This window comes from Musca autumnalis, unplaced genomic scaffold (assembly GCF_047663935.1).
Source record: "Musca autumnalis isolate F117 unplaced genomic scaffold, ASM4766393v1 scaffold_5, whole genome shotgun sequence".
Classification (NCBI taxonomy): domain Eukaryota; kingdom Metazoa; phylum Arthropoda; class Insecta; order Diptera; family Muscidae; genus Musca; species Musca autumnalis.
Genome location: NW_027412088.1, coordinates 44,098,916 through 44,113,939, shown reverse-complemented (window position 1 = coordinate 44,113,939; position 15,024 = coordinate 44,098,916). Strand labels below are relative to the sequence as shown.

The 15,024-nt window shown below is 34.1% G+C and overlaps 1 protein-coding gene across 1 annotated transcript in view; it reads right to left on the bottom strand.

Annotated features, from left to right (window-relative positions):
• Window positions 1-14,539, bottom strand: part of LOC141386974 (putative inorganic phosphate cotransporter) — a 50,188-nt gene extending 35,649 nt beyond the window's left edge. Inside the window, exon 1 of the mRNA XM_073955950.1 lies at window positions 13,221-14,539. Within this exon, the coding sequence (XP_073812051.1) occupies window positions 13,221-13,323 (103 nt within the window). The 5' untranslated portion in view covers window positions 13,324-14,539. The remainder of the gene's footprint in view (window positions 1-13,220) is intronic.
• Window positions 14,540-15,024: the final 485 nt, after the last annotated feature.

The following is a 15,024-nucleotide window of genomic DNA, read 5'->3' as shown; positions in this document are numbered from 1 at the left end:
ATTGCCCCATTTCCGACTAAAATTCGTCGGTATAGGTCCACGTTTCGATATAGACCCCTTAGAACGGTACCTCCCGATTTTCGTAATACTGAAGATTGTGACGTCAATATCTCATCGAAATGGCTGAAATTCGTTATTTAGTCTTCCAAGAGTTATAAAATATTCCAGAAGAATATTATCAGTATAGGTCCACGTCTTCCTATATTCCCACAGAAGCGTACTTTTTGATTTTCGGTATTTTTTAAGTTTTAGTCACATTCTCTTACCGAAATATAGGAAATTTGGTATTTAGTCTTCTTTGAATCTAAAAACTTTCCGTCAGAAATTTGTCGGTATAGATCGACGTTTTGAAATAGCCCCCATAGAACGGTGCCTCACATTGTTTTACCGAAATTGCTGAATGGAAACTAATTATTCCATTTTACTTCAATATAACTTGTGGTGGAGGGTATAACATTTCGGCCCGGCCGAACCTTACGCCGTTCTTACTTGTTTTTTTACTATTTTTTCATCAAAATTTTGGGAGTCATTCCTCCCGATAGATATCGCACCCACCAATCACCATATAATTTAGACCTTTGGACAGCTTTCCGGTTATTTTCTCAGGAAGTATGGATTTGCCGCTGAAAGTACTTGTACCATCGTAATGGGAGCAGCAAATACAAGTTTCTACAACAAAATTCAAAACGATCCGAGAGAAGGTCTTAAATTGGACTTTTCCGAAATTTTATGTGGAAGGTACCCGAAGGAGTGGACCGATATAGTCCATATTCGAACTTGTCTAATAGAAATATTACGATGTGCAAAGTATGGACCAAATCGGTTAGTCCCTTCGAGAGTTATCCTTCACACAATTTCACAGAAAAAAAATTAAACTTTTGTGGGGGAGGTACCAGAAGGAGTAGACCGATATAGTCAATATTCCACCCTGATACATGACTGGATGAAATAATACGATGTGCAAAGTTTGGACAAATCAGAAATTCCCTGCGAGAGTTATCTTGCGGATTTGCCATTATGTCAGGAAGTATGTACTTGCCATGGTAGAGGGGACCTGCAGAAAAAAATTCGAAACGATACGAGAGAATCTATTAAATCTTCCGAATTTGTGTGGGAGGTACCCGAAGGAGTGGATCGATATAGTCCATATTCGAACCCGATCTATATCTGGAAGGAATAATACGATATGCAAATTTTGGACCAAATCAAGTAATCTCTTCGAGAGTTATCGTTCACACCATTTTACAGAAATAGTTAAAACTTTTGCGGGGGAAGTACCCAAAGGAGTGGACCGATAGGGCCCATCTTCGACCTTAAACTAAGTTTGGACAAAATATTACGATACTCAACAATTGGTTCGAATCGGTTGATCCGTTCTAGAGTTATCGTGTGCACCAGCCAGCCAGACAGACGGAAGAACATGGCTAAATCGAGTCCAAGTTGCCTGAAACGAATTTCGTCGAAACATACTTGGGGTCTTAAACCGTTATTTCGATGAGGCACATTTCTGGTCGTATCAAAGTATATATACCATCGTTAGCCTAAAGACTGAGGGTATAATAAACACAATATCTGTGTTACAGTTTCCGAGAAAAACACATTTTTTCTCCAGAAATTGGTAACAATTCAGTATTTTCCATAATGGGGAAAATTATAATCTTAACTTGTTATTTTGGGAATTTTTGAACATAAATCGAAATCAAAATTAAATTAAAACTAAGTGATATGTTTTCGATTTTATATTGTTGATCAGTGACTTAAGAAAGGCAAATACTGTTTTGGTAATAGTTGACAAGTTCAGCGAAAACTATCTCTCACTTAAGATTCCAATACTGTTTCTCTGTTAATTTGTATACATTATAAATGTACCCAACAAGTTACAGATCAATATATAACAAATGAAGTATTTATAAAATTTAATAAATAAATTCATTAAAAAATTTCTGTGGAATGTGGTATCGATGAAATAATAGCAATAGAAAAATAATATTCCCATTTAAAGTCAATGTCACGAATAAATTTCTAATCGCATTATGGCCATTAAGAAGACACTGACATTTTAATAGACAAAGAAACAATAAACATTTGCACCTTATTGCCAACATGAGAGGTGGTGATAAGGATTTCCTTTCTTTTTTAGAATATTGTGAGATTTATTTTTAATACAGTTATAATTGTATGTATGTACATAGATCATGATACAGTGACATATTTTATATTCTGTTTTTAAAAGGGTTTTAGTAGATCAGCTTAAGCACGAATAATTATACAGCAAAAACAATTTGCACTTATTTATTTTCTTTATAAATAGATCTATGAGAGGGAACAAGTTGGAATAGAATTTTAAGATATACAAATATAGGTTCATAATTTCAAGGTCAAACTTTACTTTTTAAGACAAATTCATACAAGAACTTTCTAAAACTAAAAAAATATAATCACTCAATTTTAAGAAATTAAGAGTTTTCACATAGAATTAACACAAGAAGAAAAAACGTTGTTTGTATATTGCTAAAAAAGGTATCACATAGTCGATGTGACTTTGTTTGGAACACACTTTGTTCTACTATCTTATTCTTTTCCTTGTTCTAATAAAATTATTTCATTGCCGGCTACTTATTTGCAACTACATAAAATCTTGTAGACATTGAGGTGTCATTTAAAAAAAATCATAGTTTGGTTTGGTTTGTCTTTGTTTTAAAATGATCTCTGCCATACAGCTGTGAGTAATTGTTCGATAAAATAATTTGCATTGCAACATTTCAAGAAATTTGACTAATTTAAATAAAACAAGATATTAAGTTCATATTCCATATTTGTATACCACGTTCAAGGTTTGCCGATCACATGCTAAGTTTGATAGTGATATTATTGCTTACAAAAATTTGTTTCTCTGCAAATGGGAAGCATTTTAGAAGAATATCTTCAAAATATCAAGACCCTAATTTTTTGTCATCACCGATTGTCAAGTTGAGACTTGGGATTCTAAAGTTAACATATTGAAGCTAAGAAAACACACAAAATTAGATCAAACTATTGAAAGGTTTGGGCGTGATGTGCTCCCAAATACAAAATTTTTTTCCCAATTTGGGAAAATACGTCAAAATGGCTATTTCTCGGAAACAATGTTATTGATATAACATATATCATGTCCACTGTTTTTTATTTGTGTTAGGTAGGTAGAATTGTGGTCTTTAAGAACAGCTTCAATAAATTACCGTAGCGTTTACACGAAGGTATTAAATTTTAGTGAATTTCCAAATTTAGTGGACTAGAACTTTTAGAGAACAGCACGGAACAAGGTTTGGTTTTCGCAGAATAATGCTTCTGTACTGTCCCGTTTCGCCCATTTAACACTTTTTTAAATTTATTGAAACTACATGTTTAAAAATATGTGTCTTTTAAATACCATATACCATATTAATTATAGCTTTTTTACACAAATGGATTTATTTAATACATGAGTTTTTATAAGTGTTATATGAGTTTTATGAAAATCCAAAGAGAATTTTTGTTTTTAATTTTGAAAAAAATATATAATTTTTTTGAAAAAAAAATTTAAAAAAAATTCTTTCAACCTTTTTTTAATTTTTTGTATTTTTATGGTTTGTTTATTTGTGTTTGATTTTTGTTAAAAAGTTGGAACATATGAAAAACTCAAAAAACTTCATATTTTGATGCAAAATATGAAAAATATTCAAGTTTTTAACTTTGACCTTGAATTCTGTAATATTTTTAATACATCGGAAAGTTGATTATGTTATCTGTAGAACAAAAAAGTTACAGAGGTTTGAACAGGAACAACAGATTCTGAACCACTGTGCGTAGCCAATATTCGATTCTATATTGTCCATAGATGAAAGTTTCAATTCACACAGGCTGAGGGTAAATCTCTGATACTTGTTCTTTTTATCCTTTCAGTTTCTGTAAAATATTTCAAATAAGTTTTTAACAGAGAGGTTTCTTAACTGAAACTGTTAAGAAAGTTTCCAAAACGAGTATAATATCAACATGTAAAAAACATTAAGTTCGACCAGGCCGAATTTTTTATACCCTCCACAATTAAATATTCTGCACTAAACTCCAATAGTTAGTTTCCTGTTAGGCGCAAAAATTGTTCGACCACGGATACGCCAAAGCCTAAATTAGGTCAAAAAAATTATCTAAGAATTTCTTGAATCTATTGATACCTTTATATGGGAGATATACCAACAGATGGTCCTATGTGGAGGAGTTTCGGGAACTTCAAACGTCAAATTGTTAAAAACTTTAGCTAAAAGAATCAAAATACCAAAAATTTTGAGGGACCGTTCTATAACAGAAAATTGGCCTATGTGGACGATTTTTAGTGCAGAAGTTTCGTGACTGCCAAAAACCTCAAGTGTCAAATTGCAGCTACATATATAATTGTTCCACAAACATCCCATACGGGACAAGGGAGAGTTCTCTCATATCAATGAGTGCACCCCGATTCATATTAACTCAATGATATGGGACCTACAGTGTATCGCCGAGTCCGAACGGCGTGTCCTAAGACACCACTTGTAGAGAAGTTTTACATAGCTGAAATACTCAGAAAATGTCGCCAACATTACTGACGGGGTATTTTTCCAATGTTGAAAATTTTGATGTTTTCGTGGGAATCGAAACCACGACCTTCAACGTGCAAGGCGGGTGTGCATACCATTGCACCACGTTGGCACCCGTTAAATTGCAGCTAGTTAGTTTAAAATTTGTACCTAAAATCCTCAAAAATCCGCTATACCAAAACGATTTTTGGTGGAGAAGTTTCGGGACCATTGATAAAGTGGATAAATTTCTTGGCCATTGGGAACATCAAATAACAAATTACAGCTAGTTCGGTCAAAAATCCTCAAAATACCTTAAATCTACCAGATTTAGATGAAGTTCCAATGTGAACTCAATCGGTCCAGTGCTTCGGGTACCTCCCATACAGAATTTTGGATAAATTCAGTTTAGGACCTGCTCTAGAATCGCTTTGATTTTTGTTGCAACAACTTGTATTCACTGCCCCCCATACGACGGTACAAGTCCATACTTCCTGAGAAAATGGCATGAAAGGTGCAAAAAATCTATGAAACCGTGTGTAATGGTTGGAGCGCAAGATAACTCTCGAACGGACCTGCCGATTTGGTCCAAAATTTGGTCTTCGTACCCTTCGGGTACCTCCCCTAAAACAGTTCAAAAATGTTCGGAAAAATTGTGCGCACGATAACTATTGAAGGGAGTGACCGATTTACCCATATTTTACACATTCAAAATTTATCTACCAGATATAGATCAGTTTTGAATATGGTCTTTATTTGTCCACTCCTTCGGGTATCTATCGAACAAAATTTCGGCTAAGTTCACTTTATGATCTGCATCCGAATCACTTTGATTTTTGTTGAAGCAACTTGCATTCGCAGCCTCAATTACGACGGTAAAAGTTGTTTTTAATGGCAAGTTCATACTTCTCGAGAAAAAAGCCCGAAAGGTGTAAAAAACCCCTATGGCATAACATGTAGTATCTGGAGAGCGCGAACTGATCAACCAATTTGGTCCAAAATTTGGCCTTCGTCATATTTTGTTCAAACTTCAGTTTCAGTACGGTCTACCAATATTTAAAAATGTCACTAAAATGGTATGCACGATATCTCTTGAACGGAGCAACCAATCTGGTATAAAACTTTGGATCCCCTTAAATGTTGTCCAAATTCAGTTAAACTTCTAAAATTGCCCATATCGGTCCTCTCCTAACGATACCTCCTCCACAAGAGTTCAACATTTGTGTCTAAGCGCACTTTATGGTCTATTCGAAAATCCTTTGGAAATGTATACCGATGCGGTTCGATGTGGTCCTGTTTACAGCGATATTATTTTACCCGTGGACAAGTCCATGATTTCTGGGATACTGTTGCTAAAGTTAAAATGAAATGACTATCGAAAAGATATGACTCCCAAAATGAACTATGTCGGTCCATTCCTTCAAGTACCTCCTCCGCAACACTTTTGAATTTTAATCCTTATCCACATTTTTGTCGGCAAGTTCAAGGGGTTCAATTCGCATGGGCTGAGGGTATATCTCTGTCGGCAAAGCCGACTGATACTTTTTTTACTTTTTTTTTCGTTTTTATTAATTTATGTTCTTCCTTGCTAAATAATCGTCAAACAAATGTCGAAAAAACAGTATATCCCGATTTTCGTTTTCAGCCTTTTTTCTTGTCGAAATGGCTGAAATTTGGTATTTGGTCTTCTTTGGGGCTACAACAATTTTCCCTAGAAATTTGTCATTGGGACCAAAAAACGTATCTACTAAAAAGCATGGTCAAAATATTTCACGATTTTACCTACATTTTCATACCGAATTAGGTATATTTGGTATTTAGCGTTCTTCGAGGCCAAGAAACTTACCTTCCAAATATTGTGGACATAAATATGTCTATTATTTGGTATAGCCGCCCGAGTTAGGGTATTTTTTCAGACCCAATTAACCACATTTGCTGACCGAATGAGCTGTATTTTGGCATATAGGGTTGTTTGTTGTACCTACCAAAAATTATGGGCATAGGTCCATGTTTTGGCGTAGCTCCATATAATTGTACCGCCAGATTTAAGGTAATTTGAAGTTTGTAGATACACTTTCCGACCGAATTGCCTATAATTTAGCATTAGGTTTTCAAAACAATTATCTACAAAAAATTGTGGACATACGTCCACGTTTTTGTATAGCCTCCTATAATGGTATCGCCTGATTTCAGGTATTTGGAAATTATTATCTACCTTTTCGACCTAATTTGATTCTAATTGGAAATTTACTATTCCGTTGTGGCGTATTCCCTATGAATAACAAATAATGGTACCTCCCGATTTCAGGTATTTTCATTTTTTTTAGCTGACCGAATTAGATACAGTTAGGTATTTGGGGTTCCCAGTAGTCAAAAAACTGCTTCCCGTAACATTGTGGGCATTCGTACTTTCGTTAAGAAAGAAATCTAATTATTCCATTTAGTTCATAATATTTCATGGTGGAGGGTATAAAAAGTTCGGCCCCGCCGAACTTAACGCTTTTTTAATTGTTGGGCACGTAAAGGAACACAACTATAACTTCTTGAATATTGGTCCAATTTGGAAAAATCGTTTTTTATATTTTTGTTGTTTTATATGATATTTAATAAAAAAAAATAGAAAAAAATTGCACCGTGGTCTTGGATGCAATTTTCGCGATTTAATATTTAAAATAGAATTTTATCAATGATTGTACTCTTCGGTTTTCTTGAAATTATTTGTATTAAACTAGGATCAATTACAAAAATTTTAAGTCCCATTTGGTAGTGGGATTCGAATGATTACTATTTTTTCCTAATTTTTTTAAAATTTGTCTATACAATTTTCCCTTTATACCAGAGTGAAATATTTGTTATCTTACAAAAAAAAAAAAATAAATAAATAAATAAATAAATAAATAAAATTAAAAACAAGTGTGCCAAGGCTATAGTCGGGTCAGGCCCGAATATGTGATACCCTACACCACTACCCCTGTGCATTAACTTTTGACTGGTAAAATTCGATAAAATTGGGATAGCTTAGCGCCTTTGCTCTGAATGTCTTTATTAATAATACAGGTCAATTTTGTTGAAACGCATTTAAGTGCATATCGACTAAAAAAATGGAAAAGTGGGATATACGCCAACCATCAATAGGCTCCTTTCTCTGTGAGACCCCCATCAACCCTAAAATTTCTTGAGGATCCGATCAAAATTCCGACCTGTAGTGTGATTGCACAAAAAATGGAAGAAGGGATGCATTACCGACTATTGCGATATCTCTGTTGTTTGACCACCTATGACAACCTACAAAGGTTATATTTCCTACTTTCATTAGCAGGTTTTGCTTTTGATATACCCCTTTTAGAAGCGGAGATATTCGCTTTGAAATAAAACGTTGACTTTTTCTCCAAAGAAGTTTTTTGCCCATTCCGACCCCTGAATATTATCCGACCATCACCAAAATCAATAGGCTTCTTTCTCTGTAGGATCCCCATTAGCCCCCAAAATTTCGTGACTGTGATATTCGTCAATATTAGCTGTGTCTGGTTACCCTAAAATTTGTAACAATTTGTACCAATTGTTGCTGGAAGTCGTCTGTTAACACAAAAAACCAGCAAAAGAGAGCAATTCGAGAGAGACATTTTGACAGTTCTTTCACTGAGAGCTTGCAAATTCTTGCTGGACAAATTTCTTCTAGCAAGCACTTGCAAGCTCTTCTTCTTCCTGAAAACAATCAATCAGCCGTTTTTAGTTTTTTGTTGATTTATGTTTGTGAACATTAAAAACAATTTTATTGTGGAAATAACATAGTCTAATTGTATTGTTTTATGGAGAACAAATTTGTAAAGTGGAAAAATACTTTTTTGTTTCATTTTCTTTTTTATTTTTAATAAAATACAACGTGTTTGCTTCCTTTGTTGGCGGACAAATTGTTCTGTTTTGGCAAGTCAGCTGATTGCTTGCTGGTTTTTGCTGGGAAGGTGTCTGTTTACTTTTTATAATTTTCTAGCAAAAGAGAATAAAAACCCCTTACTCTCTGAGAAAGTTCTTGCTGGACAATTCTTGCTGGGAAAGTAACCAGACAGACTTATTATTAAAATCGCAAAAATAAAAAGTTGGGTTGATCGCGTTGTTTGATCACCTACGAGAACCCACTTTACATCATTAGAAAGGCGATATTTGCTACTTTCATGCCCAGGTTCTGCTTTTGGTATACCCCATATTGAAGCTGAGATATTCGCTTAGGAAAAAACGTTGTCTTTTTCTCCAAATAAGTTTTTTGCCCATTACGACCCCTAAATATTATCCGACCAAAATCAATAGGCTTCTTCATCTGTGTGACCCCCATTAACCCTCAAATTTTCGTAACGATCCGATCAAAATTGAGACCTGTAGCGTGATTTCCAAAAAAGTGGAAAATGGGATGTATTACCGACTATTGCGATATCTCCGTTATTTGGTCACCTACGCCGACCTAGTTTACATCATTGTAAAGGTGGGATCTTCTACTTTCATAACTAGGCTTTGCTTTTGGAAAGTCCCCAACCAAAGCTGTGATATTCGTCATTATAATTAAAAACGGAAAAATGAAAATTTGGGTTTCATTTGCGACTATTGTGATATCTTCGTTGTTTGATCACCTACGAGAACCTACTGTACACCATTAGAAAGGTGATATGTTCTACTTTTATTGTCAGGTTTTGCTTTTGGTATATCCGGTATAGAAGCTGAGATATTCGCTTTGGAAAAAAACGTTGTCTTTTTATCCACATAAGTTTTTTGCCCATTCCGACCCCTAAATATTATCCGACCATAACCAAAATCAATAGGCTTCTTCCCCTCCGGAACACCCATTAACATCCAAAATTTCGTGACGATCGGATCAAAATTGCGACCTGTAGCGTGATTACAAGGTTTAGATGGACAGACGGACAGACGGCCGGACTGACGGACGGGCACACATAGCCAGATCGACTCAGCTCGTCGAGACATTCATTTTGGTATATATAAGTATGGGTCTAGGACCATTATTTCGATGCGTTACAAACTTTTTAGCCAAAACTAACTTATAATACCCTCCCCACATAGTGGTATAGGGTATAATTACAACAAACTTAGATGTGTTGTTGGATTAACAACATTTAAGAGAATCTTGCATTTACGGTAGCGTAAAGACGCGAGCACCAATGATTTAGACCACTGCCGACCAAGAAGAGGGCACATATGTAAAATTCTCAATGTTTGCATCTTTTGACAGTGTGTTAGTAAGGTTTTATGCACGCATGCTGCAAAACAAAAACAAATCAAAACATTTGCTCTCTTTTATGTGCTCTTTTGTTGCGTTCGGGTCGTGTGGGTGTGAATTGCCGAAAAACTTCGTAACTTTAACAATACCAAAGAACGTCAGCATCCGTTTGAGGAACATACAGTGGATATATTAAAAAATCATACTTTAGAAACCTCATCTCATAAATTCCTAAAGTGTATTCTTTAAATTCTTCTTTGAGAATTAAGTTCTACATTGTATTGTAAAGCCACTAATTGAAAATTGACACAAAAAACTCGTTTCCTTCAATGTTTTGTTACTATTTTTTACATTAATATGACCACAGATACCGCTCAAATGATTTTTTTAAAAAATCCCTCGGTGAGTCGGGTTAAAACAGTTTATTTTACCGAAATGTGTTCAAAAGTTATGGTATAGTACAAATGTTCTCGAGTTACAATATCCCATACCTTAGTTCCAACATAAGTAAATTTTCTACAAAAAGGTTGATATAGATGGACTGACAAAAACAAACAAAGCTAGAAACATCAATTTTGATATAGCAAAATCAATGTTTAATTCAGACAACTGTATTCGAAAAATAATTGTCTCCATTAGGGACGTCGTTTATCTTTACTATTGTCAAAATTCACTTTTATCTATGGTTACTAGAGTGGGGCGATTTGAACATCATCTCGGGCGCCTGAAGTTTCTGATTCTTGGGATTGTACTGAGCAAAAAAGTCAACTAGACCATATGTCTACGGTGAAAATCGAGCCCCCGGATTTTGACTTTTTGTTTTTTTTCAAGGATTTTTGCATATTTTGGCATATAACAACCAAACCACTGAGATTTTTGATCCAACACAAAGACAACAATTGTAGCCAAGACAATAAGTAAGAACTCTCTAGTACATCGCAAAAGCATTGGAACGCTCCTTCAGGAAGTTATGGCCTCGAGAAGGTGCAAATTTTTCGGAAAATATCGATAAATGACACTGTGCTACAAAATGCGACTCAAAGTCAGTGGATGGAAAATTCTTTTTGGAGATGAAAGCCCTTGGTGAGTTTACTAAGAACCCAAAAGGAAATTTTCACCATAGGTCAAGTTTCCGAGATATCGCGTGATTAATGGTTTAATTTTGGCCCCTTCATTTGCGAGCAAATAGCTTTATATCTATGTTAAACGTTATTGTAGCTTCATTTTGAGATTACATGTCTTCAGTCAAATCGAATGGTGAATATTTTTGTAGAATATTTCATCCCTCTAACTCAATTCCTTTCACGTCCTTTTCGTCCTTTATTTCTTGAACCGTAGTGAAAGTACCACAAGACGAGATTTTACAGCATCCAAATATTCTACAAAAATGTTGTTCAGAAGATTTTAGGTACGGTTCTCATTGATGACCAATCGATATTTCCCCGATTTCATGGTCCTTTTTGATATTTACCTTGTTTTTGTTCAGAAAACTATGCTTTGTTTTTATGCATATTCGTTATTGGTCTGTGGTGCTTCTGAAATAATTACCATAAATAGCTCTAGTAATGACGGACACGTTAATAACTAATTTGATTGGAGGATAGATCCGGTTATCTAAATTTTGAACCGGATATTCTGATATTGAAACCGATTTTAAGTAACCGATTAACCGTATATGTATATCATTAGAAAGCTAATAAAATGGTGAATCAAATGACAGCAAGGAGCTGATTACAACTTTGTTGGTTCCGAAGCTAGAACAAAAAACCGCTAACTCAGAAGTTTGAACCACGTCAATAACCGTCCGTCCTTACCATTTTCATTTTTTCATAGCGAAAAATTTTAAAAATGTTCTATGTCTTATTATTGTTATTTTCCAAAGCCTGCAAGAAGCTACTGTTTTTTACTACGATTGCATTTTTTCCCTCTATGTTATTGGAAAAAATAATATAAGTTAGTAGATTCTTGCAGTACTGGAACAATCTTTAAATGAAAAATACACTGAATGTGAAATCGTTTAAAACAATACTTTCTTTTTAATTCATACCTTGACTCTACCAATATAATCACTTTATACTTTAAATGAATTTCTCATAATTTTCAAAATAAATATTGAACAAAACAAAAAACATTATATTTTTGGATAAAATGTAGGAAAAATAAGATATAGAACATTTTTAAAATTTTGCGCTATGAAAAAATGAAAATGGTAAGGACGGACGGTTATTGACGTGGTTCAAACTTCTAAGTTCGCGGTTTTTTGTTCTAGCTTCGGAACCAACAAAGTTGTAATCAGCTCCTTGCTGTCATTTGATTCACCATTTTATTAGCTTTCTAATGATATACATATACGGTTAATCGGTTACTTAAAATCGGTTTCAATATCAGAATATCCGGTTCAAAATTTAGATAACCGGATCTATCCTCCAATCAAATTAGTTATTAACGTGTCCGTCATTACTAGAGCTATTTATGGTAATTATTTCAGAAGCACCACAGACCAATAACGAATATGCATAAAAACAAAGCATAGTTTTCTGAACAAAAACAAGGTAAATGTCAAAAAGGACCATGAAATCGGGGAAATATCGATTGGTCATCAATGAGAACCGTACCTAAAATCTTCTGAACAACATTTTTGTAGAATATTTGGATGCTGTAAAATCTCGTCTTGTGGTACTTTCACTACGGTTCAAGAAATAAAGGACGAAAAGGACGTGAAAGGAATTGAGTTAGAGGGATGAAATATTCTACAAAAATATTCACCATTCGATTTGACTGAAGACATGTAATCTCAAAATGAAGCTACAATAACGTTTAACATAGATATAAAGCTATTTGCTCGCAAATGAAGGGGCCAAAATTAAACCATTAATCACGCGATATCTCGGAAACTTGACCTATGGTGAAAATTTCCTTTTGGGTTCTTAGTAAACTCACCAAGGGCTTTCATCTCCAAAAAGAATTTTCCATCCACTGACTTTGAGTCGCATTTTGTAGCACAGTGTCATTTATCGATATTTCCGAAAAATTTGCACCTTCTCGAGGCCATAACTTCCTGAAGGAGCGTTCCAATGCTTTTGCGATGTACTAGAGAGTTCTTACTTATTGTCTTGGCTACAATTGTTGTCTTTGTGTTGGATCAAAAATCTCAGTGGTTTGGTTGTTATATGCCAAAATATGCAAAAATCCTTGAAAAAAACAAAAAGTCAAAATCCGGGGGCTCGATTTTCACCGTAGACATATGGTCTAGTTGACTTTTTTGCTCAGTACAATCCCAAGAATCAGAAACTCCAGGCGCCCGATAACACTTTTTTCCTTCCATACAAATCGCCCCGGCCTAATGGTTACCCAAATTAAATCACAAAATATTAGTCCATATTTTATGGCACTATTTATTGCATATGTACGTCAAACAAACTTACATTTTTTATCACTTGTGGTTGCCACATCTAGACCAGCAGTAGCATCTTTTGGAGAATTCACGTTCATAGAACCGTTTTTATTAAAAATATTTGGTATTTTCATGTTGTGACAGGTTCGGTTGGTGATGGTTGCGGGTGGTTGGTTGGTTACTTTCAATCAGTAATTAAATCAAACAAAAAATGTTAATTGCAAATAAATTAGAATATTCCATTCATTTCACGTTTGTTGTTTTATTTTGTTGTAAAAATATTATAGTTTTACAATCTGTTTTATTTTGTATGGGGAATAGTTAGTAGTAGCTATTGTTGTAAGCCTCCAGCAACAAAAACAAAGCAGATCACAATAAATTTCACATGAAACAAAAAATAGAGATGGTGAATGTACACCAAAACGGGTTGGGGTTCGTTGTAGCTTTAACTATATTCCGTGATTTACTTTTAATGGTTATTTCGATGTATAAATTTGAAATTCTCTATAGATCAGGTGAAATTAAGCACAAAAAATTTGTTTTGCCATTAAAAATTTTTCGATTGACAATTAGAGGTGTTCGATTTGATTGTTTTTTTTTTGTTCTTTTGATTTTGTGGGTTTCAAAATAAGTTTCAAACTGTTTTTTAGTTTTGTTGTTTTCTCTTTACTGTTTTTTTAATTTTTAAATAGTTTTATTTATTTCTTTGTTCATTTTGTGTTTTTGTTTTCTTCTTTGCAATTTGTTTGTGGGAACTTTTTTCCACTTGGCTGGAGATTGTTGGCTGCTGTTTGTTGTTCTTGTATTTGTTGCATTTAAATTAATTCGTTTCTTTTAATATTCTTTTAATATAACATTGCATTGGGTTGCTGGAGCTGCTATTGGCCACCTTGATTTTTTTTTAATTTTATTTTATTTCGATTTTCAAATGTTAGCGTCTGACGTTGACGTGTGTGCCGCGACAATTTTAACTTGACTGAACATTCTGTTAGCGTTACAATTCAATTTATACGGTGTTTGATTTTTGTTGTTGTTCGTTGGCCCGGCTTGCTTTTAAAGTATTTTCTTTTTTATTTATGTTTCGTTTTTGTTGTTGTTGTTGCTGTTGTCTTTCTTCTTATTAATAAATATTTTGATTTTTTTCTCTCAACATGGATCTTGTTAAGCGATCGTACAATGTTGACGAGGTATTTGCTAGGTGGGGGAGATTATTAAGAGGGGTTGCTGTTGTTTGTTAAGTGCTGCAGTATCATAGCTTGGCATGGGACCTGAAGTGTTTACCTGTCTGCCTTCCTTGCATTTGATTGGCGATAAGTTATCCAGGTTTCTTATTGTTTTGTATTTTGCTGCAAGGCTTTGCTTAACATCCGTTCAATTTATACTACATAGAATATTGTGATCAATTGTCCATTATATCTCAAAACTGAAAAAAAACTCAACGAAATTTTAAAAATATTGTTTTAGCATATAGACTAAACTACGTACTTCTATTGGTTTGATAATAATTCAATAATGTTTTTTGTTCTTAATTAATATTCATTTAAAAAAGCACACTAAACTAATTTGAAATACATGCATAATTCAAGCATAAATGTAAATTTTTAAATTTACATAATTTTTTTGAAAGAAATGCCGTTATAAAGGCTAATTGGTATAGTAAAGTCAAATGAATACCAACAAATTAGACATACGTACCAGGAACGTATAAGGATTGAATTTCGGGGAGGGTTATGGGTAGCCATAAATGGTCTGCGGAAATCAGTGACATAATTTTTTTACTTACTTGGGGGACGTAGGAGATGAAAGATAACAAGCAACGGCCCCGACCGGTTTTA